A 22,216-nucleotide genomic window follows, 5' to 3' on the forward strand; every position below is an offset into this window, starting at 1 on the left:
AAAAAATAAATAAAGAAAAATAAAGAAATATGGACCTCCAGTCCAATCCAATCCAATCCAATGAATCTTCTCTCTTATTAGGGTTGGGGGCCCCATGTTGAAGCAATGACCACTTTGTTTAAGTGTAAATACTGTACTCTGAAACGAATGGGATTGTGGGTCCCAAAACCAGAAAAATATACACATGATTATCAATACTTTATTGTGTGCAACACGTTTTTGGGGACGGTATAAATAAGTGAGAGTTCAACTTCCTCTAGGACCTGAAAAACAAACTACTCTCTTCTCTACTCAAACTTCACAAAGAGAACAACTAGGAAAAATGGTTAGAACTCCTTGCCGTGATGAGAATGGGATGAAGAAAGGTACATGGACACCGGAGGAAGACAGGAAGCTCATAGCTTATGTCACTAGGTATGGCTGCTGGAATTGGCGCCAGCTTCCCAGGTTTGCAGGTGAGAGAGACATGAATTATTAAGTAGATGATAATCATGAACTTCTAATTGATTTTTAAACTTCCTCAATCATTAATTGATTAATTCTTAGCCTAATTAATTTGGTTTTACTTTGAGATTAGGTCTGTCAAGGTGTGGGAAGAGCTGCAGACTGCGGTGGATGAATTATTTGAGGCCAAACATCAAGAGAGGAAACTACAGTCAAGAGGAAGAGGAAACTATCATCAAATTACACCAGCAGTTGGGCAATAGGTATGTAATTAGTGTAAATAAATTTATGCTTCTTTGTCTGATATCATATGGCCAAGAAGATCACATGAAATCTCATGGTTTTTTTCTTGTAATTTGCAGATGGTCAGCTATAGCGGCCCAGCTACCAGGAAGAACAGACAATGAGATAAAAAATCACTGGCATACAAACCTCAAGAAACGCATGAACAATAAACACTACAAATCATCTTCATCATCATCATCATCATCATCATCATCATCATCATCAGTCACACAAACTGATGATCAAGAAACACCCAATTGCTCAGGCCTTGTAGAGCTAGCCGTCGATCAGCTAACTAAGAGTGCTACAATTTTACCAAATGCAGATGAAACAGCTGATCATCTTCAAGTGCCCCAAACTGATCATGATCATCTTGATAATATCTTCCAACTGTCGTCGCCGCAACCCTCGTCGAGTGAAGTCTCGTCCTTGACCACAGACAATGCCCCGGTTGTTTTAAGCAGCATGAATAATGATGATTGGGTTAATTATGTGGAAGAGGACAATGTTATTAGCTCCATGGAAGCATATGCAGATGTTCAGTTCGGCAATGATTTCTGGACCGAGCCATTTTTGGCTGATACCTCCTACATCCCGTGTGGGCTTTTGACTCCCTCCATGGATTCCGAGTTTTTCTATCCACTGTTTGATTGAGATTTCTTGTAACACACAACATGATATCAGCCTATCTAATTTCAAATTTTATGCTTGGAGGTCTTTTGGAATAGAAATGCATGCATTTTATTACGTTTTTCTTGTTTAAATATCTCAAATCATATATATATATATATATATATATATTTATTTATTTAAATTTTCTGAAAATAAAATATAAAATATAGTTCATAATATAAATCAAACAGTAACATTCCATTGATGTTAGGGTGTGTAAAACTAAGAGTTCCATTGATAATATCCTATGAGATTTTAAGAGTTAATCGCATAGATAATTAACCGACCTTCACATCATATTTTTTTTTGTATATCCTCAGTAATTTCATTAATAAAAAGGCATTACAAGAATATAGCCCCACAAAGGGCTCAAACAATAAACATAAATATTGCTAGACAATGACCAAAAATAATTTTACATCTTGAAGACTCAGCTCACTAGGAGCTGAAAAACATAAGAGGATCCATAAAGCCATTGTATTTGATGTTGTAAGAAGATCATATGAGAGATAGAACTCTCTACCAGTTTGGGAGTTGGGGGATAGAGAACACTTACAAGTGGAAAAGCAAATCCCATTCAATTTCCATCAAGACATATGATCACGATGTCTCCTAAACACCTCTAAACCCAAAGCACCAATTAATAGTAGGTCCACAAGTATGGGGAGATGTAATCCGGTTTATTCGTATGATGGAATGATTCTATTAGGAAGAAAGAAAGAAGGCGGATGGAAGGAGAGAGTGCAATCAAAACATCCCATATAATAAAGAAATGTTTTTAATAAAGAAAACTAGCATCAGATTAATAAATCAAGAAAGAGTACAATCAAAACATCCCAAATAATATCATGTGGTTGCTCAACCAAATACAAATCTCACTTATATATAGGGAAAATCATACTAGACGATGAGCAACTCTATTGGCCTAATTAAGTATTATTATTGTTGATTAAGCCAAGGACTTAGAGCCATTAATTGTCTAATTATTATTTAATTTGTCCCAATTGTCAATTATAATTCAAATGATTATTTATTTATTGTTATTATGTGTTTTACTTTTTTTTTTTTTAATAAAAAAAATTATAAGGATATTTACAATGAGAAAATCCACACATAATGAAGCTATACTACCATAAGATACCTCCTCCAATCAAATGGAGAAAATCTACCACTAAACAAAATGCTAGTGAATATAATATGTAACCAATCAAGGAAAAGAAATACCACTCGAATCTAAACATATGCAATTGTATTTGTGCATGTACTAGATCTAATTCAAGATAAAATTAACACGACAACAAGATGATGACATGACATGAACATGATTCAGTACATATTATGTCGTGTGCCCAAATAAAAATGATAAAATTAAGGAAAATATTATTTCATATGATTAGGGCTTTTCCACATTGGAGAATTAGTTTGGTTGGTGTCCAGAATTTTATCCTCTCAAGTCCTCGGTTAATGGTTAAAGGTTAATAATGGCGTTTGGCTTTCAGTGCGCTGTTGTATTTGCGACTTGTCGTATATGTAGATTACCTTGTCAAACACTTGTCGTATCCTATCACCAATCGAATAGTAATAGTTTTATCCTTGTAAGTAGCCGCCATAATTGATTACTTTTAATAACATTGATTTAATCACTGTTCATGTTATATAATCCACGTGATTCATATGGCCCTCCAAGTCTACTGCCTTTTGTTTTGAGCGAACCCTCTCGTCCTAATTGCTTAGCAGCCCTTGTTTGTTTGGTTTTTTTTAAAAAAAAATTGGCAAAGGCTATTATTTTTTCACCAAATAAAAAGTAAAAAATAAAACTCTTTAACATTACACTCAATAAAATTCCTTGCAAGTACTTCAACTCACAATTATAGACGCAGTAAGTAATGATAAGAGGCTTTCAAAAACGGAATAATATGTTAACCTAATTCTATTCTTCTTGTGTATATATATATATATATGTGAAACTTAATTATTTATTTTTAATAACAAAAAATTCAATTCTCTCAATAATCGCAGGCCACAACTTTAATAGAAACACTTCGAATTATATTTGTTGAGCATACATTCATTTCGTCCATGTAGCTTATGTTTGCGGATATGAATATAACAAGTTTATAGAATGATCGTCCAACTAAAATAGAAAAAGCGATTAAAGATTAAACGAAAGAAAAAGGAATCAAAGACTGACCCAAAAAGATAAAAGGAGTAATAAATTAGTAAACATAAAAACGTATTAACCAGAGTCATTTATTTATTTTGTTTTAAGTACGAAATTACATTGTAAAATAATATCTACTAACATAAAGCCTTTTTATATAAAGAATTGTTATGAGCCATGACAGAACAACAAATTTCCATTGACCTGTGCTACACGTGCTTCAATTCAAACCGAGTAATTCAAATTTCAAGTCAAATAAAATAAAGTGTGAAATGAAACCACGTTATCTTTTCGCAGAAACAAACGTGCTAATTTTATAATTAAATTAACGATCGTTAAACAAAACAGACAATTTTGATATCGTAATTAGTGTTTCTAGGTCCAACCATTGATGACATCGCCTCTTCTACGTCACCGGCTGTCGATATATGTATACAGTCCTTTCATGGAAGCATCATCACAACATCACAACATGTGATGTCATCTTCCTCAAATTAATATTTTATGAATTATTTATTTCACCTTCCATGGTTAATCAATTAATTAGTTAATTATGGAAACATTTACAAGGGACAAGATAAGATGCTCCCCATGTGCCTATCGTATCATGGATCCATCATCCATGAAACCTTTGTATATGCTATATATATATATATATATATAGTGTGAAAAGGGGCTTGAGATTGAGAAATTATTTGAAGTTGTTCATACATAAGAAATGGTTTCATGAAATCTTTGGTTGGTTATACAAATTAAATATGAAAAATGAAATAAAGTGGTATTTTTTGGTTATTTTTTCAACCATTATTAGTATATATCTCAAAATTGAGACCGACTTTTCAAAGTAAATTTTAACTAGGCATTTGATAAACTTACATATAACAATTTCAGAAAATCGTGATTTTACTTTTTAAGGCTTGGTCAAAGTCGGTCTTCCCATGACCAATCTGTCATGAGTCATGACGCAGATGTACCCATGATGAATCAATAGTCTCCATGAGAATGAAAAAAATAATAATTATAATTCTAGGCAACCACCAAGAAAAGCACTTGTAATAATGAAGTTAGAGAAAATAAACAAATAAATATATGTGATCAAATCGTAGTGGTGCACTTTTCCTATTGAATTGGCTCTTCCTTCCCGTTTCATGTGACACTTTATGTCCACTCTGATCATGATCCTATTATTTTTATAATCAATTGAAAACATTTTCACTGCATCTTCTATATAAATTACGCATGCATATATTATAATTATATTAAAAGATGCATCTTCGAATCGAAGCCGTTTGTTTTTTCTTTCTTTAATTTACCATCATAGTAAAAGTGACGCAACTCAATTATTAAGCTGGAAAATTTGGTCACATCATCAATCCCTGGAATGCTGATAAGCATGAGGCATTTTGATTTTGGACTGTATAAATACTGCCAGAGTGTCATTTTGATCACCTAAAACAAACTTGCCAGAGTGTCATTTTGATCACCTAAAACAAACTTGAATTGAGAGAGAGAGAGAGAGAGAGAGAGAGAGAGAGAGAGAGAGAGAGATGGTAAGAGCCCCCTTCTACGACAAAAGTGGACTGAAGAAAGGGGCATGGAGTCCTGAAGAAGACGACACGTTAAGAGCCTATATTGAAGAACATGGCCATTTGAACTGGCGTTCGCTTCCCAAATTTGCCGGTGAGTAAGTTTGCAGATAATTTTCTCAATTCCAATATTGTTTTGAAACGCATAAAGCAACATATAATTGCAGCCTGGTTTTGCATATGATCACAGGTATATCTAGGTGTGGCAAAAGTTGCAGACTGAGATGGACCAACTACCTTCGACCGGGTGTAAAACGGGGAAATTACACTCAAGCAGAAGACGATTTGATCCTCAAATTGCATGAAGAATTTGGAAATAAGTATGGCCATGTATTATTAGATATATATTTCCTCTTCAGTTCATGACTTCCAAAGCTAGGTAGCTAGTGTACTTCTACAACTATAATCTATTGGAACATAAATTAAAGGGCTTATGAGTAAAGTCTTATGAATTTTTGTCCTTTGCAGATGGTCAATGATTGCTACAAAATTACCTGGAAGAACAGACAATGAAATCAAAAATCATTGGAACACCCGCTTTAAGAAGCTCACAGAGCAAAATCCAACATCATCTCAATCAGCCAAAGAGCAGCCTTGTAATCACGAGTCTTCCCCAACTGTAACTAGCCAAAACACAGAATTAGGAGCTCAAAGTGGTCCAAAATTTGATGCATCTGTTCACCAAATTTTGGAGAGCTCTCCCTTGTCCCCCGAAACATTTTCCAGTGACTCCTCCTCCCTGAGCTCCAATCAGGCATCTGCATCTACTTCTATGAGTTGGTTTAATGAATCGACCGGAGATTTTTGGACCGAACCATTTCAATTGAATGTCCAAAGTAACTATTCAGTTAACTACTTGAGGGAGGAGGAAGTTTTATCATCACCATCCTTAACGTTTTATGATATAGGGGACAACATGGATTTGTTCTACCAGGTGATGCCAACATGGCCAGAGAATATTGATTAAATTAGGGTAACAACGCAAATGCATAATTAGGGCTTGTGGAATAAAAATTCTCAGCACTTCAGTACAAATGTAGATCATGCAATAAAATTTCTTTGCCAACACTAAAAACGCTTCGAATTTTGGGCTTGTTATTAAGCTTATCCTTCTGATCACAAGTTGATAAAAATTACTTGCACTTGCATGAATAATTGCTGATTGTTCTGATGAGTGAGAAAGAAAGAGACATGGCTGCTGCTAGCTAGTCTGGTCATGCATGGTCTAAATAAAATACAATATATAATGCGTGATTTTATTACTAAAATATCATTCCATTTTTTGTTATAAAATTTCACATCTACTGATTTATGTAAATGATTAAGTTGGAGGCAGTATCGGTGCTGCTAGTAGTGGACTCACCTATTTTTCTGAAATTTAACGTGAATTGGAGAAATCATAAACAACGTTTTAGTAGATCAAGGAATAACAGACAGAAATTAGTAGATCAAACTTAGACTGTAAAATCTAAATGTGAATTTGAATGATCATGGGGACAAAAAGTAAAAGGCACATATGTATAAACTATTTCGATTGTAACTTTAACAAGCAAAACAGGCCTCTGCAATTAATATTTTTTTTACCAGCTTTTTATTTTTTTAAACACCAAGAGGAATCTAGCCTCGGATGCGAGCATCTTCCTACTCTTTGTCAATAGATTGATGTATCCAGATGTAGTGTGAATAAAGGATTGCATGATGTTCATAGCATATATATTGGTGGAAAACTATATCTTTCGAGTGTTCTAGAATAAATTATTTATAATTTCTCTGCCACGTCATGAAGAATCAGAAGAAAGCGGACAGAACATGCATATGCGCTATGGTAGAAAGCTTAATTTGAACTCTCAAGCAACTTCAGAGAACTCACTGTAGATAGATGTACGGCGGGGCCTATTTGGGGTCCGTTTGCTTTTGATGGCAAACTTTTTTGCTAACAAGAAACACGAGTGGGAACAGAGGTGTGCTTGTTTGTCAAGAAACGGATCAATTAAAGAAGAAAGCTTTCAACTATACCACCCCTCTCAGTTAGAATTTTATGCCTCTCACAGAATATAACTCACAATACATACTAAAATATTAAAAATTATTTTGTCTATTCATTACAATTAGAATTGTCCTTAATAAATATATTAAGGACAATAAATATATTAAGTAATTAATTAATATAGGTTATTCAATGACATCATAATACTTTTTTTTATAATAAAAACTGAGTGGAGACATGAGACTGTACTGGTCCCAATCTGCCATAGCCCCTGACCCCACCGTCATTTGAGTCGATCAATTATTGTTTTAACCAATGGCGGACCCATGAATTTTTCAACAGAGGTATTATTTTTAAAAGCTAAGAGCTCAACTAAAAAAAAAAAAAGATAAAGAAAAAGGAAGACAATGTCGATTACTCTTCCCTATAAGTGTTTGAGGCATGTCATTTTCGCTTTTAGGTTGACAAGGACCCCTTTGCAGATAGGCTCTTTGGATTTGTTCTCGAAAATTGAGATTATAATAAGTAATTAGAGGTCTAAGTCCAGGGTCTGCAGGAAAATTAGTCAATATTTCATTCAACTCAGTGACCTCCGATCGTTTTGGACTACTCGAATTATTCAGGGGAGGATGTGAAGTAGGTGGATAATTTGAAGGATGATTTGAACTAGCCAGATTATTTGAAGGAGGGTTGGAACTTGCCAAATTATTTGAAGGAGGGTTGGAACTAGACGGATTATTTGAAGAAGGATTTAAACTCTTTCTCTGAAAGTACCGTTCCATAACTGTACAATTAAACAAAATAAGGGTTTTATATCTCTTACTATGACTATTTGACTATAATTTATCAATTAAATAAATAAATCAATATCAAATTATCAAATAAATAAACAAATAAAAATTAATTATACTTCGAATAACGTGTCACGTAGCCTCTTCCTCCTCGAGTTTGCTACTTGATCTTACTAATATAGAGAGCGCTAAATAAGAAAAAAAAAATATATTAAAAAAAGAATAAACAAAATTGGCGTTTGCTCAAGAAAAAAAAATGCATTCGACTTACTTTGGATTGGCGTTGACAGGACCCGACTCAAATTCCGCTTTGGAATCCGAGCTGGACCCTGTGCGTGTCCGACACCTGGCGGATGTCGAGCACAAATGACGTAATTGCCCTTCTAAGCAAAGCACGATAAAATGACAAGGTTGACTTCTACCGAAAAACCTGCAGAGTTTTCCTTGTAACTGGCTCAATACCGAAACATTTACACTTGCCAAACAGGTATATATATATATATTCAATCAACTGCCAGCATACATATATATACATTCCAACAGTTCAATTCTAAGTCTAGAGCAAAACATCAGAGCGACTACTAAGAATTTACAAAGGAATCAATCCTTTTACAAACAAAAGTCCTACATCAAAAGGAAGGTGCGGAAGATGGAAAACGGCCCGGTGGTGGATTCCTGTGCACGTCTACTGCCTGGGGGCGCAAAACATTAAAAAGGGTGAGTGGACCTAAAAACAAAGTTTAGAAAATAGCATATGAACATACTAACCCCACTGTAAAAACAGTTATACAAACTAACTTATTCTCTTTATTTCTGAAATCAATGCACTCATATAATTTACATGTATATAAGCCAAGCATACTCATGGTCAACATTAATTTCTTAAGGCATTGAAAACAGTTTAAAACTACCACCTAGGTGTATCCTTTATTTTCATCAATTCCTTATATCCGTCAATTCCTTGCATCACTATGAGTGACACATACTCGCAGGTCTCAGTGACACGAGGTCAGTCTGAGCCGCAACTCGCAGGATTCAGGGGACCGTAGTCTACTTGTTCCGCATTACTCACTCCACACGAGTTCGAGTACCAAGGAACTCGTGGGCAATTGTCAAGCATGCTGACAAAACCGAAGGCAACCAATATAATCCGAAGACAACATTTAATCTCTGGGTACAAGGTGATTTAGGAAAATATAAAATTTCTGAAGAAAATCTGCTGGATAACTGAATTCCTGTAACCTTTAAAATTCTGCTGCCATTTATCTGATAATTAAATAGAATTTCTTTTCCTATATCCTTTAAAGGGTATTTCCACTCAGCAATATGCCAAATAAAAGAGTCAAAAGCATAGAACAGATTATAACACTAATCTTTGAACGAAATTTATTCAAGATCAAATACTGTAACTGAAATTGAACTGTTTCAATTCATTTATAAAAAACAAAGAGTCCACTCACTAGTAGTCCGTGCTTGCTGGACCTTTTGAAGGTCCCTCCTGGGGTCAACTGGTGCCCGGGTGCCTGATTCAATGACCAAAATATTCTATTAATACAATATAGTATTAATTTAAAAACCCTGACCCCCGGCTTCTAGAAGTACGTGCGTCAAATTAAGGTTGACTTTTTGATTGAGATAGAATTTGACAATTTCACATACACCGTTGCGTTGAGCACGACGAAATGAGTTCGTAGACACGAAGTGGGCTCGAATCGGAGCTTTAACGAAGAAAATACGATTAAAATATGACGAAGGGGCAAAACGGTAATTAGAAAAAATCAGATTTTACAACCCTCATTCTCTTTCTTCTCCCTCAGTTTCTCTCTCTCTCTCTCTCTCTCTCTCTCTCTCTCTCTCCCGTCGTGACTACCTTTCCCTCCCCACGATCAGATTCTTGCAGCCACCGTCACCACCATAGGCCGTCGTTGGCCACAAGATCGGACTCATTCGAACCGCCGCCACCTCCTCTTCCCTTTCCGATCGATCTCAGCCCCTGGAACCGTCGGATTCGGTCGAAAAAAGCCCAGAATCGCGCCAATTTTAACAGAAATTCGCCGGTTGTGTTCGTCGTCGTCCGGCCACCAAATCGGACAATCCAGGTATGGATTTTGAACCTCTTGAGCTGTTCTAGCTGCCTGTTGGGTAGGATTCAATCGCTTCTTAACGTAGGTCATTTATTTTCGAATTGGAAATTATGCCGGTTTTCAGCCTCCGAGTTCGGCCACTTCCGGTCAGTTTTTGGAGTAGGTCCAAGAACAAAAGTGGTTCCAAATATGGTGTTATACCTAGGGTAGGAGTTTGGAGCTGTGGTTTTGAGATTTTCCGCGATGCGTAATCGCTTTGGACACCTAGCGCTGCCGGCACGTGTGGCGGCGCGTAGGCGAGGGTAGTGAAGCGGCACTGTGTCTTGATGAGATCCTTAGGTTGTCACGAGCGCGTTGGAATTCGCGGATCTCAAATTGGATACCGTTTGAGCCTCGAACGGAGTTTATATATTGTGCGATTTTCGGGTTAAATAATGTTGAGCCGTTGGATCGTAATCCGTTTCAGATATGTTACTCTAGACAATTTCAGAAGCGTGTAGGATTCGACAGATCATGAAACAGAGTTCCAGATACTCCGAAATCACGAATCCTAGGGTTAGGGTTTAGAAATTGTGCGATTGCACGATCGTGATCAATCCAACTGTCCGATCGAGACCAAACCCTCGGGACATGTGTCCTAGATATCTTGGACTTTCTAGAGGCTTCCGGATCATATTGGGAAGTCATGGACCCACGGGGTCCCGGGTTGACTTTTTGGGACTTTAGCGCTTTTTTAGTCCCAAGATTCGTTAATAAATGAGTCCAAGGGCAAAATTATCTTTTTCTCTTAATATATTACTAATTAAATATGAATTTAGGTTTGAGTTATTACAGGCGTACTCAAGAAGGAAAAAAAAACCTAGGATTCTTGTGATGCACACACACTTTGATGAAATTTGGTGATGTTTAATTGGTCTTTTATAAAGAGAAATCTCAATCCTACTTAATTAAGGAATTCTCAAAACCCAATTGAATAAAGAGAACTCCCAATTAAAACCCAATTAAGGAAGGAATTCTAGAAGCCCTTTGAAAAGCCCACAAAAAACCCACGAATTACAGCATCAGTTTCCCTTTTCTTTCTTTATTTTTTTAATTTAAAAACCCTGGACTAAAACGATGTCGTTTTGGCCAGGCTTCGTTAAAAAAAAAAAAAAAAAAACAAGCGCTACGCGCAGAGTGGTTTGCGCATTTCATCGAATATGTGGTGTGCATCGTTGGTTTGAAGCAGAGGTCAACTCCAGCATCTCTAATAGAGTTTTCCGGCGACCGGAAGTGCAGGTGCACCTCCTTGCGCCTGCACAGGTCCGCCACTGATTTTAACATTTGTTTGTACCAACTAGCTCTTAATTTAGTTAAATTTTCCTTTTTAACGTTGAAAGAGACTGAACTTCAAATTTCCCCTAATGATTGCATCAATCAACCCTTGCTTTTTTGGTAAGGTGGAATCCTACATTTGTATTTTTTATGCTTGTATCCTGCTTATGTGAAAAATGATATCGTTATTCGTAGTATTTAGAAATTTATATAGACAAAATAATTAAATATAAATATAAATCGACCTAATTATACATTATCACTAAAAATGCAAACAAAAATCTAGATCCCCAAAGGAAACCATTATTTTTATCAATTATCGTCAATGAAGTTTGAGTTTATACTCTCCTCTAAACAGAAAATTAGTTGAATAAGAATCTAAATGGTTGTTATTGTAGACGTAAGTTGGAATTAAAATCACTAAAAATAACAACAAAAATTATATGTTACAATATGGAGGTAAATTCATTTTATATTTTAGTAACATTAACACCATGTAACGGTATGATGGACACACTAAAAATTTTATAAAATACTAGGCAAATAAAAAATTTGGATCTTGCAATGTCACATCCCGGGACCGGCTCCACCGTAGCACGATATTGTCCGCTTTGGGCCACCCTCTCTGCCCTCACGATTTTGTCTCTGGGAACTCACGAGCAACTTTCCAGTAGGTCACCCATCTTGGGATTGCTCTAGCCCCAACTTGCTTTACTTCGGAGTTCCCATGACTCCAAAGCCAGTGAGATCTCAAAAGGCCTCGCGCTAAATGGAGGCGGACATGTACATATAAGGCACATCACTCTCTCTCCGTTGGTCAATGTGAGATGTTACATGCAAGAGCTTGTAACTCAAATTATAAAGAGTATTTTGTTGATGAAATGGGGGGATCAACCCCAAAAACAAAAACTAAACAGTAAAAATAATACGAGTTCTATGAACTCTTAAGAATATTTACCTTTGCATATGAAGTTATATATTTAATTCTCCCTTCTTCAAAAATAGAGTCTTATTAAACCCGACTGACCATTTTCTTTTGTATGGGGGATTGAGCAAGAGAAAGCCCATCACAGAAACAGGCTCTGCTTCAATTGTTTAAAGACCAGACTCACATTTCACATTCGATGGTTTTTGGGAAAAAATAATGGATAATGGGGCTATGTTTTTTGTTTTGGTCCAACCATTAATTGATCCCATATATATATATATATATATATGTATATCATTCTACACATCTGTGTCGATTGTACAAATAATTGAACAAATGACCCTTGCAAACACCAACATAATTGGCAAAATCACATTGCTTTCACTGTTTAATATTCATACCCACCTAACCTGACCTTGCAATATTGATTACTGATGCAGACACTAAATTAAGCATCCACGACTTTTGTGGAGTGCTAATAACAGTTCTCTCGTATCCAAATAATTGTAGCTAATAACTGGTCACAAGCAAAACATAAGGCAAAATTGAAAGCCCCTAGGGGGTCTTCTTCCCTGCATTAGCAAATGCCTATGACCATTAAAGGAGAGACAATGCGCCACCTTCGTTGTCATGGCAAGTACTGTACTACGTGGCATGCATTGAGTTTTAAAAGCTTTCTCTGGTTTCTGCTGCTGTTACATTTAAACCTAGAGGAGGAACGAGACAATGAGGCAAGGCAACCCTCACATTAATGAAGTTTGGATGCTCATCACTGTGACTTTGATACAGTAATGACTCATAAGAGACCTCTCGGTCTCCATGTGACTCTGCGCCTGCAGGGGAGGGGATCCACAACTTCACTTGCCACTCCGTATTTGCACAGAGAAAAAGAAAACAAAGAACCCAGAAATTAAAACAACTCAGAAAATCAACAGAAGCTTCTTCTTCTCTCCACCAATAAAAACACTTCTGTTCTTCAACTTCTTATGGTATTTATTTCCCGTGTGTGTTTTTTAGTTGGCAAAGGGAATTGGCTAGTCAGACAATTTTATAAGCCTTGGTCCTACAAGAATAATAATGCTTTCTTTAACTAGTTTAGCTCCAATTTTTATAGCTTCACTATGTTAGGAGACTGCTTGACTCATTCCTCTAAGGAGATATTTCTTCTTTTTTCGAATTAGTTTGACATACATATTAAAATAATTTATCAAAAACATTAAAAGAAAAATTTATAGGCAGAAATGTTGGAATTTTTATTTACATAGGGCGGAGGGAAGTATTTTCCATATAGGAATTTAAAAAAACTTGGGCATGCTTATAAACTACAACATAGCTGGTAAAGTATAAGCAATCTGCCAACAACTAAACAACATTTGCCATCATGCATCTGCCAAAATTGCCAATTTAATAACCAGGAAACAGGGATTAATCCTTGTGGAAATTAAGCAGCAATTTTTCCTCTGTGTTAATTATGCCATTATCTCCACCTCTATGAATTTGACAATGAGTGGCTCACAGTCAAAATGCAAATTCCCAAGGTAGGAAAAGAAAATTGTTCTGCTGCAATGGTCCATGGACCAGAGGATGATATCAGAACAGAACAGGCCCAGTACTCCCTCTGTCCTAAAACACTGCAATTACCACCTCTACCCACTTCTCTTCCAAGTCAAAACTCAAAACAGAATTTTAAAGAAGTACTTCTATTATTCTATATAAATCTTTTTATTATACTGATAGAATATAAAATATCAATTCACCAATGAGTTTGAATTGTTCAAAAATGGTCCTTTGATCTATGGAGAACAGGTCAGATGGCCAACTACTTAATGTCAGAACTCACCACACCGCCTTCATATTTAATCATTCATTCGAACTTAAAAGGGTTCATAATTAAGTTTCGTAGAGGAAAGTCCGTAAAAATTATGATTAGATCACTCAAAAGAAATCAGATTTTTCAACGGGTCTAACCTAATGAAAAAAATACCTTGATTTACAGACCAGAAGTTTCATATTCCAATCCTCACGGCATCATAGTTGTGTGTGTGTAAGAAATCCTCATTACTTGTAATTTAGACTATTATTTATATATATAAAAAAACAAAACAAAACAAAAACTAGATTTACATTTTGTATCTTCAAGTAACACATGACTTTGGTTATAAAATTATTTTATTTTATATCGCAGCATTTCACATGTTTCGTTATCCAAATTAGTATTGCATTACAAATCAGGTAAACCATCATATTATAAAATAATAATATTAAATTAATAAGAGTAGCAATTTTCTTTTGATATTAACAAAACCAAGAAAGAGACTGCTTCCTCTGGGTCTTCTTTTTTTCTCTTTTTCTTTTGTTCTTATCTTCCTTTGGTCTAATGCCACTATGCTTCTTGATTAAACAATGATTACGCTTCGTTTGTGTCATAAATCTGGTATCTTAGTCTATAATTAATTAGGGGTAATTCATAAATTTGTATTATTATTTGTATTTTGTGGTTGATGTGGTGAGTGAGCCATTTTTATTCTTGGGTGCATATTGGATACATCCGTCCCAGTGGTCCCAATTTCCTCTGTGCAGTTGCCATCATCTTCCAGGTACAGAAACAGAGATCTCCGAAGTTGGGCCAGATAGATATCTTTGATTAAGAAATCTCATCAGTGGTGGGGGGACCATCGGACGGCTCACATGATTTGATTTATTTTAACTGAAACTAATGATGCCTCAATAACTTCATAATCTCAGAGCAGAAAGAAAAACATACACTCAGAAAGAAACAGAGAATTTTTGCAGCTGTCCAAATTTATTGGTAACTGTTTAAGCAAGGAAAGAACCCATCAATTTCTTCTTCCAAAGTCACACTGTGACAGGGGTAAAAGAGTAATTTTACCAAACTTTTTTCCCGCTCTGGCTGCAAGCAAGATACAGAATTGAGTTTGTCTGGTTATTATTTCTCCTCCAGAAACTAACAAAGCTAAAAACCAACACATACAGAATTGAAAAACCAAAAAATTCAATTCAAAGTTTATTTATTATGTCTTCTTGTCTTGTTTGGTTCCTAAAGAAAACAAAAAGAAGATGGCTTTAAAAAAATACAAGAGAGGACAATTCCTTCTAATTTCTTCTCCTACCAAAGAAAATGTAACTGACAGTGTTAGGTTTGGTTTGGTTTGGTTTGGTCCATCCATGATCCATGAGAGAAAAACTTCTTCTGCTTCGTTCTCTCTCTCTCCCATCAGTTTTTTTTTTTCCTTCTTTTCTTTCTCTATTTGTTTTCTTGACCATTTTCTCTTTTTTTATTGGGGCAGCTACAAGCTAGTGTCACTCTCAAAGAGACCATTGAAGTGATAAGCTGTGGAAATAGCTAAGATTGGTCTCAGCAGTTTTGGATCTGAGAAATTTGGACCCTGTGATCTTTACAATATTCACTAATTTTTCTCCTCTTCATGTCCTTCTCCAATCTTAAGGGGGTCATGCCGGTGACAGTAGTCGTTCCACTTTCTGCAGAGCTTGAAAAATTATGGTCTAGCACATTGGCTGCTGTCACTGAGCTAGACACCATCTCTAACACTGAATCAAACCCATCAGCCACAATGTCCTGCATTGCACTGTAGCATTGCAACATGTTTTCCTGCAGAAAAGAAAAAGGAAAAAAAACATAATTATTAGTTGACATGTAAAGATGCATACTTTCATACAACAATGATCAAGATTGTGTTTATTAAAGAATGGTCTTTTACCTTATTTACATATGAACAGTTGGAGAGTGCTTTTTTAAAGCAGGGGTATTGCATAGGGAATAATTCATGCGAAGCAGAGAGAAGTGCAGAGGCAGCAATTATTGATGGCTTAAACCCCAAAAGCTCAACATCTGCAAACAACAGAAGGTTTTGGTAACACTGTTCATCAAGGTGGAAAATTTAATTTCTGAACAGAAACTGAATTAAATTTCCAAGCGAAGTTTTTATCTTATGGAAGTACCCTTTTGAGATTTGAAGATGATTTGGGCGGCTCTGGCTTTGAGAGCCTGCAGCAATGGTGGGTCTTCTAGTTTGAACAGAGAATTGAAAAATGAAATGAAAGAGAAGGGTGTGATGGATCGCATTCTCCATTTTAGAGCTCCCAAAATCAGCACTTCCATCCTTTGGATCGTTTGCGTGTCGAAAATGATGCGTCCATCACCCTATACATACCAAAACACTCATCAAATCTAAGACCATGAATGAAAAAGTACACAAAATTAATAAAAATGTTTAGTTTTACCTGAACATCAGCAAGAGAGAAATCTGCTTTCTTCATCTTGGCAGCTAAAGAAACGCAGGAGATAGCAAGAAGCTTGATGAGCCATGGCTTTGGTTGCTGTTATACCAAGCATCATTTTAAATCTCATAAAAAAGACTTGAACCCAGAAACAATTTCTAATGTGCCATTTTTGTTGGCATTTGGAAAGAACCATCCATTCTTTTAGAACCCAAATTGTTAAGTAATACAGTTTTTGTTTTCAAAAGCAAGAAAAATGCTTCCAAATTGTTAATCTTTTAAGAAGCAAACACCATGGTGTGAGTTTCTTTACCAGCATTCCTTGGCAGGACAAGAACCGGTCAAGATAATTGACAGCAAGGTACTGCAAAAGGTTATCATAGTTACAACAAAGCTGCAATGACAACATAGATTAAAACAAGTTCAGAAGTCAGAAGAAACACAAAGTGAAAGGAAAATAAAGTGAGCAAAAACAGTTTCTGGGTTCTTGAATTGGCAAACAAGAGCAAATTGAACGGTTTTTTAATATCTCATTTCTCATGAGAATTAGTACCTGTGAGATGGAAGCTATGGCTTCCCTTCGAATGGAGATGTCAAAGTCTCTAGCTTGAACGGTTTGAAAGTAAATCTCTGATGGCATGTGATCAGATTCAAGGGAAAACATAGAAGTGAGTGTATCAGAGTGGATGTCATGGGAGATTGTAAGTGGGTTTTCAAGGTCGAACTCCATGGATGAGTCTGGTTAAGTTTTCAGCGAGTCTGAGGACAGAGCAAGAAAGACATTGTTGAAAGCAAAGCAAAGCAAGTGGTAAGATAAAAAAAAAAAAGCAGAGAATTTGGTGGTGTTTTTTTGTTTTCTGAAAAGAAAAGGGTATGTATTCTGCAGTGAGTGAGTGTGGGTAAGATTTGGACTTCACTCCTTTACAGCTCTCTCTATGACTCTCACTCTATCTTCTTATAGTGTTTTTGCAATTTGCATTGATATATGGTAATGCTATTGGGAAAGAAAAATTGGGATGAGAGGGTTTTGATCAGATGGGTTGCAGCTCAAAGGAGTTTAGAGTGGACCTCACACCACAAGATTGGTTGGTTTGGATTGGATTGGAGTAAAAACTTGGGGTTTTTTTTTTTTTTTTTTCTAATTTATTGGTCTTTGACATTTTGCTATTTGAGCCAATCCACCCTTCCAACCACGTTAATGTATTTTAAAATAGGGCTTCTAAGATCTAAGTTAAGAACGATTAGTTGTCATTGAGTTTAGTCCTCGTATTTTTTGTTTTAGATGTAGATCCTTTAACATTTCTTATGTTTAACAATCTGTTAATGGTAATACTGTTAATTTCTTATGTACATATATGAAAATGAAATACGAATATTGAAATCTAATTTAGTATTTTTTATAGAATGCACAATAAGGTATATTATTTATACAATAACATCACAACTAGGTACGGTATGTGCACATATAAATTAAGGGAGAAAATCGTAAGATTAAAAATCGCTAATAATTTTCTTCCTTGATATGTGTATGATCCGGCCTTCTATGACTATTCAATCGAGGAAATCTAAGCATTGAAAAGAACCCCTAACATAGGTCTAGAAATAAGATAATGTTGTTTCAACTTCTTCATCTGCTCTCCCCACCCTCTTCTTCCATGTATTTCATTAAAGCAGTTTGTAGAGGATTGTGTTTAAATTTACCCATATTGATAGACAGAGAGGCAACTAGGAAGTAGGAAGAATAATATTTATAAGATTTCTATATCCTCATAGGTCGTCGAAATGAAAAACCAAGGATAAATTAGTCAACCAAGGAAACAACAAGGAGGTTTGAAACGTTGCCGCTTTACACCAAACTATGTAACCACTCCAGTTGTGAAAGTCTTTATTAAGATGGGGATGGATGGATGGATCCCCAAACACAAAGTCACAAACAATATAATTCAGTCTTTTCATGGCTATGGCAGAGTGACAGCTCGAGCATATGTCCCAAATTGAATGAGTCTCCATTCTTTCTTACAAGTAGAAAAAGACTAATAAAAGGACAAATTATATACACACTCTCCCACCGCTGAGAATGTATATAATTAAATTATAATCATGGTGGGGTTTGATTCAATTGAAGTCAATGGCCCATATGTCATAACTAGTTCAACTAACAACATATCATGGTTGATTATTATCTGATAACATAATGTTCAATCATATGTGTATGTGCGCAATCTGATTATAAATGGGTGCGTCTTGTAACTTGTAACTTGTAAGTGCTACTTTCCTTGCAGCTTAGCAATTAAGTTTTGTCCAATAATACTCAAATAAGGTATCATAAGTAACTGAACGTGTTAGCCTCTTTTCTTCTAAAAAACACTCTTAGAGCCTTTTTCATTTTGAGAGGGGAGGAAGCCTTTGTTTTTTCCCCCTCCTTTCACCTCTTCCCTTCCTCCTTTCACCTCTTCCCCCATTTTCAGAGACAAAGGTTTTCTCTATTTGTCTTAGTTTTGTTATGATTTTCATCTAACCATTATAAGCGGCTGCGGCTCAGCGTCGGATCTTCACCTGCATTTCGGCGTCGGATCTCCACCACTATCTTTTTTGCAATTTCTTTATGTTTGGAACAAGTTGCAGAGACTCTTTGGGTTCTTTGTATAGTTTTCACCTCTCCTTTTGTGAGAGTTTTTAATCTCTCCTTTGTGAGAGTTTTATTTGTATTGTTATGACTTGATTTTTTCAAGCTTTATCTCTTTTTTATTATTCTAAGTTTACAATCTTAGTTGGAATGCCTATACCAGAGTTTCTTCAATCCTGCCTAATCGTTAGTGGAGACACACTATATTGTCTTAATTTTGATATTAGACCGCACCGTTATTGTAATGACTCTTTTGTGACTAATTTGTATTGACTCTTTGTGGCTAGTGACTTTTTTGGCTGAATTATGAATGCATTTATAGAATTTCTCAACAAAAAAAAAAAAAAAAGTAACTGAACATGCTTAATAGGCACGACCCAATTAAGAGGCACATTATGGTAAGTACCAACCATACACATGCACCAATAGTAGTTATACATGCATTCAAATTATAGCCATTAATGATTCCACAAGTTATAGTCCTTAATTAAAATAACAATTTTGAGATACTTTGCTAATCATTTTGAAATTAATTTGATAAACAAGTACATAAAGGATGTATATGCATTTGCAGCTAAAAAAATTGTTAACAGGGTCTAACCCAGTGAAAAAGGACTTGACTTGCATATCAAAGGTTTAAGGTTCGAAACCCCATGACATCATAATTTTATGTGTGTGAGAAAAATCCTCATTACCTCTAGTTTAGACTATAACTTATATTAAAATATATGTGCAATTAACATTAATGCACACATATATTGACATTACACATGCATGTCAATAATCGTGCATGCTTTATATATGTTATACCAAATAAATAAATAATTAGTATAATTAGGCCTTGGCTGGGGTGAGTGAGACTAATTAAATTGGTGGTGTTCACTAATAGTATTTGATTATGACTGTCGACAGAGACAGAGACACAAAGGAAGACCATCGATCATTAAGAACTTTCTAAATAAAAGTGTGGTTTTATTTATATGCATCTTATGTCCCCCCCCTATAGCAGTAGCCGAAATCGAGGTCCCTTTTTACTGCATGGATTGTATAGATGGCCATAGTCTATTCTCCCTCCCCAATGGATCAACCAAAATGCTAATGAGAACAGAGCTACAATAAGTCTCACACTCAAAAAGCCAAACATTCATACGATTGGTCTTGTGGAATGAAAAGGCCCCCCACATTCTCAAATGTACCTACTTTTTTGAAATTATTCACCAATCCAATTAATACTTTGACCTATCACTTTTGATCCGGAAACCCACATGGCTCTTGTATAGAAAGAGAGAAATGTCATTAAAAAAAAGAGTAAAAATCCCAATTAATTCACCTCCATTATATGGTTGGAATAGAATTATTAGTTATGGAGACTTTGTAGACTAATGTTTTGGGGATACTGATTGCCTCCTTGTAAGGGCATACTCTTCATTCGTACGAATCATAGTTTGACACATATACAAAAATAATTCATCAAAAATTTTAAAAGAACAACTTAGGCACGCATATGACACTGCTATCAGCAAGAATGTAAAAGCTCTTGGTAAGAAGGGAAGTATTTTCCATTTTTAAGGGACTTTCGAACTTGGAATATCTTTCAAAGTGAAAAAAAGAAATACAACCACATTAATAACTAGTTAATTCTTGATAGATGACTTGAAGTTAGGTCTTGACATAGTGATCAAGACATCATGGTCTTGGCAAATAAATAAAAAAAATACCAAATAAAGATGATTTGGCATATGTCATTAGCAATGTGCTTAAGTGAGAAGGAAAAAAAAAAAAAAAGGAAGAGAAAGAAACAATGTGTGGCCATTCATCATAATTAGATCGTAACACATAATTATAGATCATGCCATTCAATTATTATGCACGGAATGTCCTTTGAATATATTTTCTTTTGGGTCCAAATGTGTCCTTTGAAATTTGATTAATCCTTTTCATTATTTTAACATAATAATTTTCTTGAATTTGGTTTCTAACCGCATTTGGGTGCTCATTGGCTTTCAGTGCTTGTAACATATATGGTAATGGCGTCGTATTGTACCATTCATACTCAATTTCAACTTCTAAGAATTCAAAGTTATCGTATTTTACCATTAATGTAAGTTGGGAGACAAAGAAACTTAATTTTGTGTGTGTTATGACTTAAATCGAAATGCTTAATTTGCTTTGAAGAACGTTCCATTTTCTTTGGGGGTTGCTTCAAGCTTGCTCCATCTCGATCCCCTACTTTTAATCATTGATATGGGTACCTTGTATATATATTAATATAAATTTTTTTCTTTCTTCCTACTTTCTTTTACTTTCTTTGTTGTTGTTGGGTGTCTTCATCTTTGACGAAAACAATAGGTTCTCCTTCGTTCTCCTCAACATTGGTGCAAGAGAAAGCTAAAAGAAAGAAACCCAAAGAATACAATTCCTCTCTTTCTTTCTCATATAGTCTTTGGAACACAAATATATGCACAGTCCTTTTTACTTTCTCTCTCTCTCTCTCTCTCTCTCTCTCTCTCTCTCTCTCTATATATATATATATATATATGGATGAGATATAAAATTAAGGAAGATTAATTAATTAATTAGGTTGTTAATGGAAGAGTTTTGATTTGCCAAAGGATAAGGGTGGCAGAGAGTGAAGAGGTGGATAGAGATTGCACGCTTTGGGAGTGATATTGTGAGAAGGCAGAGTGAGTGAGAGAGACAAAGGGAGACTGATGGAAGCACATGATGAGTGCATATTTCACGCCATACCCCCATGCAGATAACATCATCACTCTCTCTCTCTCTCTCTCTCTCTCTCTCTCTCTCTCTCTCTCTCTCGCATTTGCATTTGCAAATTCATGGCGGAGACAGGGAAGTGGGCCTTGTTCTACTTTGGGACAAAAGTGAAAACCTAGCTATACTCAATTATTTATGTTCTCTGGAGAATTCATTGGCAGCATACTGCATACGAATTCCTAGCGACCACAAAAACAGCTTGGGATAGATAAAATCTGTTTATCTCACACATACACACACAGAGTTCACGGAAGGAAAACAAAAATTTAAGATTGTAATTCTTTTTTGTCAAACAAATTACCG

At 35.5% G+C, this 22,216-nt stretch overlaps 3 protein-coding genes across 4 annotated transcripts; 2 read left to right on the top strand and 1 right to left on the bottom strand.

Annotated features, from left to right (window-relative positions):
* Nucleotides 266–1,476, top strand: LOC18783817 (transcription factor MYB14). Its single transcript, XM_007216648.2, has 3 exons — nucleotides 266–455; nucleotides 578–707; nucleotides 807–1,476. The coding sequence occupies exons 1-3, from the start codon at nucleotides 323–325 to the stop codon at nucleotides 1,381–1,383; spliced, it is 840 nt and encodes a 279-aa protein (XP_007216710.1). The 5' UTR covers nucleotides 266–322; the 3' UTR covers nucleotides 1,384–1,476.
* On the top strand, nucleotides 5,033–6,325 carry LOC18783354 (myb-related protein 308). The gene is made up of 3 exons (XM_007216429.2): nucleotides 5,033–5,242; nucleotides 5,339–5,468; nucleotides 5,617–6,325. Exons 1-3 carry the CDS (start codon nucleotides 5,110–5,112, stop codon nucleotides 6,113–6,115), a joined length of 762 nt encoding a protein of 253 aa, XP_007216491.2. The 5' UTR covers nucleotides 5,033–5,109; the 3' UTR covers nucleotides 6,116–6,325.
* Nucleotides 15,249–17,464, bottom strand: LOC18783138 (putative cyclin-D6-1). 2 transcript variants are annotated; one of them, XM_020558939.1, is made up of 6 exons: nucleotides 17,066–17,464; nucleotides 16,826–16,876; nucleotides 16,516–16,611; nucleotides 16,234–16,435; nucleotides 15,993–16,123; nucleotides 15,249–15,883 (listed from the first exon to the last, which is right to left on the bottom strand). In XM_020558939.1, the coding sequence occupies exons 1-6, from the start codon at nucleotides 17,240–17,242 to the stop codon at nucleotides 15,629–15,631; spliced, it is 912 nt and encodes a 303-aa protein (XP_020414528.1). In that variant the 5' UTR covers nucleotides 17,243–17,464; the 3' UTR covers nucleotides 15,249–15,628. The 2 variants fall into 2 exon arrangements, with proteins under 2 accessions (XP_020414528.1, XP_007215712.1); XM_007215650.2 differs by having other exon boundaries at nucleotides 16,826–16,906; nucleotides 17,066–17,463.

Source organism: Prunus persica, chromosome G3, assembly GCF_000346465.2.
Source record: "Prunus persica cultivar Lovell chromosome G3, Prunus_persica_NCBIv2, whole genome shotgun sequence".
Taxonomy (NCBI): Eukaryota; Viridiplantae; Streptophyta; class Magnoliopsida; order Rosales; family Rosaceae; genus Prunus; species Prunus persica.

Bases quoted from the DNA above. Each gene is read 5' to 3' on its own strand.
- LOC18783817 (XM_007216648.2), top strand. From the start codon at position 323: ATGGTTAGAACTCCTTGCCGTGATGAGAATGGGATGAAGAAAGGTACA. The intron at 456-577 runs GTGAGAGAGACA...CTTTGAGATTAG, and splicing joins CCAGCTTCCCAGGTTTGCAG to GTCTGTCAAGGTGTGGGAAG. The intron at 708-806 runs GTATGTAATTAG...TGTAATTTGCAG, and splicing joins CACCAGCAGTTGGGCAATAG to ATGGTCAGCTATAGCGGCCC.
- LOC18783354 (XM_007216429.2), top strand. From the start codon at position 5,110: ATGGTAAGAGCCCCCTTCTACGACAAAAGTGGACTGAAGAAAGGGGCA. The intron at 5,243-5,338 runs GTGAGTAAGTTT...ATATGATCACAG, and splicing joins TTCGCTTCCCAAATTTGCCG to GTATATCTAGGTGTGGCAAA. The intron at 5,469-5,616 runs GTATGGCCATGT...TGTCCTTTGCAG, and splicing joins CATGAAGAATTTGGAAATAA to ATGGTCAATGATTGCTACAA.
- LOC18783138 (XM_007215650.2), bottom strand. From the start codon at position 17,242: ATGGAGTTCGACCTTGAAAACCCACTTACAATCTCCCATGACATCCAC. The intron at 16,436-16,515 runs GTAAAACTAAAC...TGGTATGTATAG, and splicing joins TCTCTCTTGCTGATGTTCAG to GGTGATGGACGCATCATTTT. The intron at 15,884-15,992 runs GTAAAAGACCAT...TCTTTTCTGCAG, and splicing joins ACTGTTCATATGTAAATAAG to GAAAACATGTTGCAATGCTA.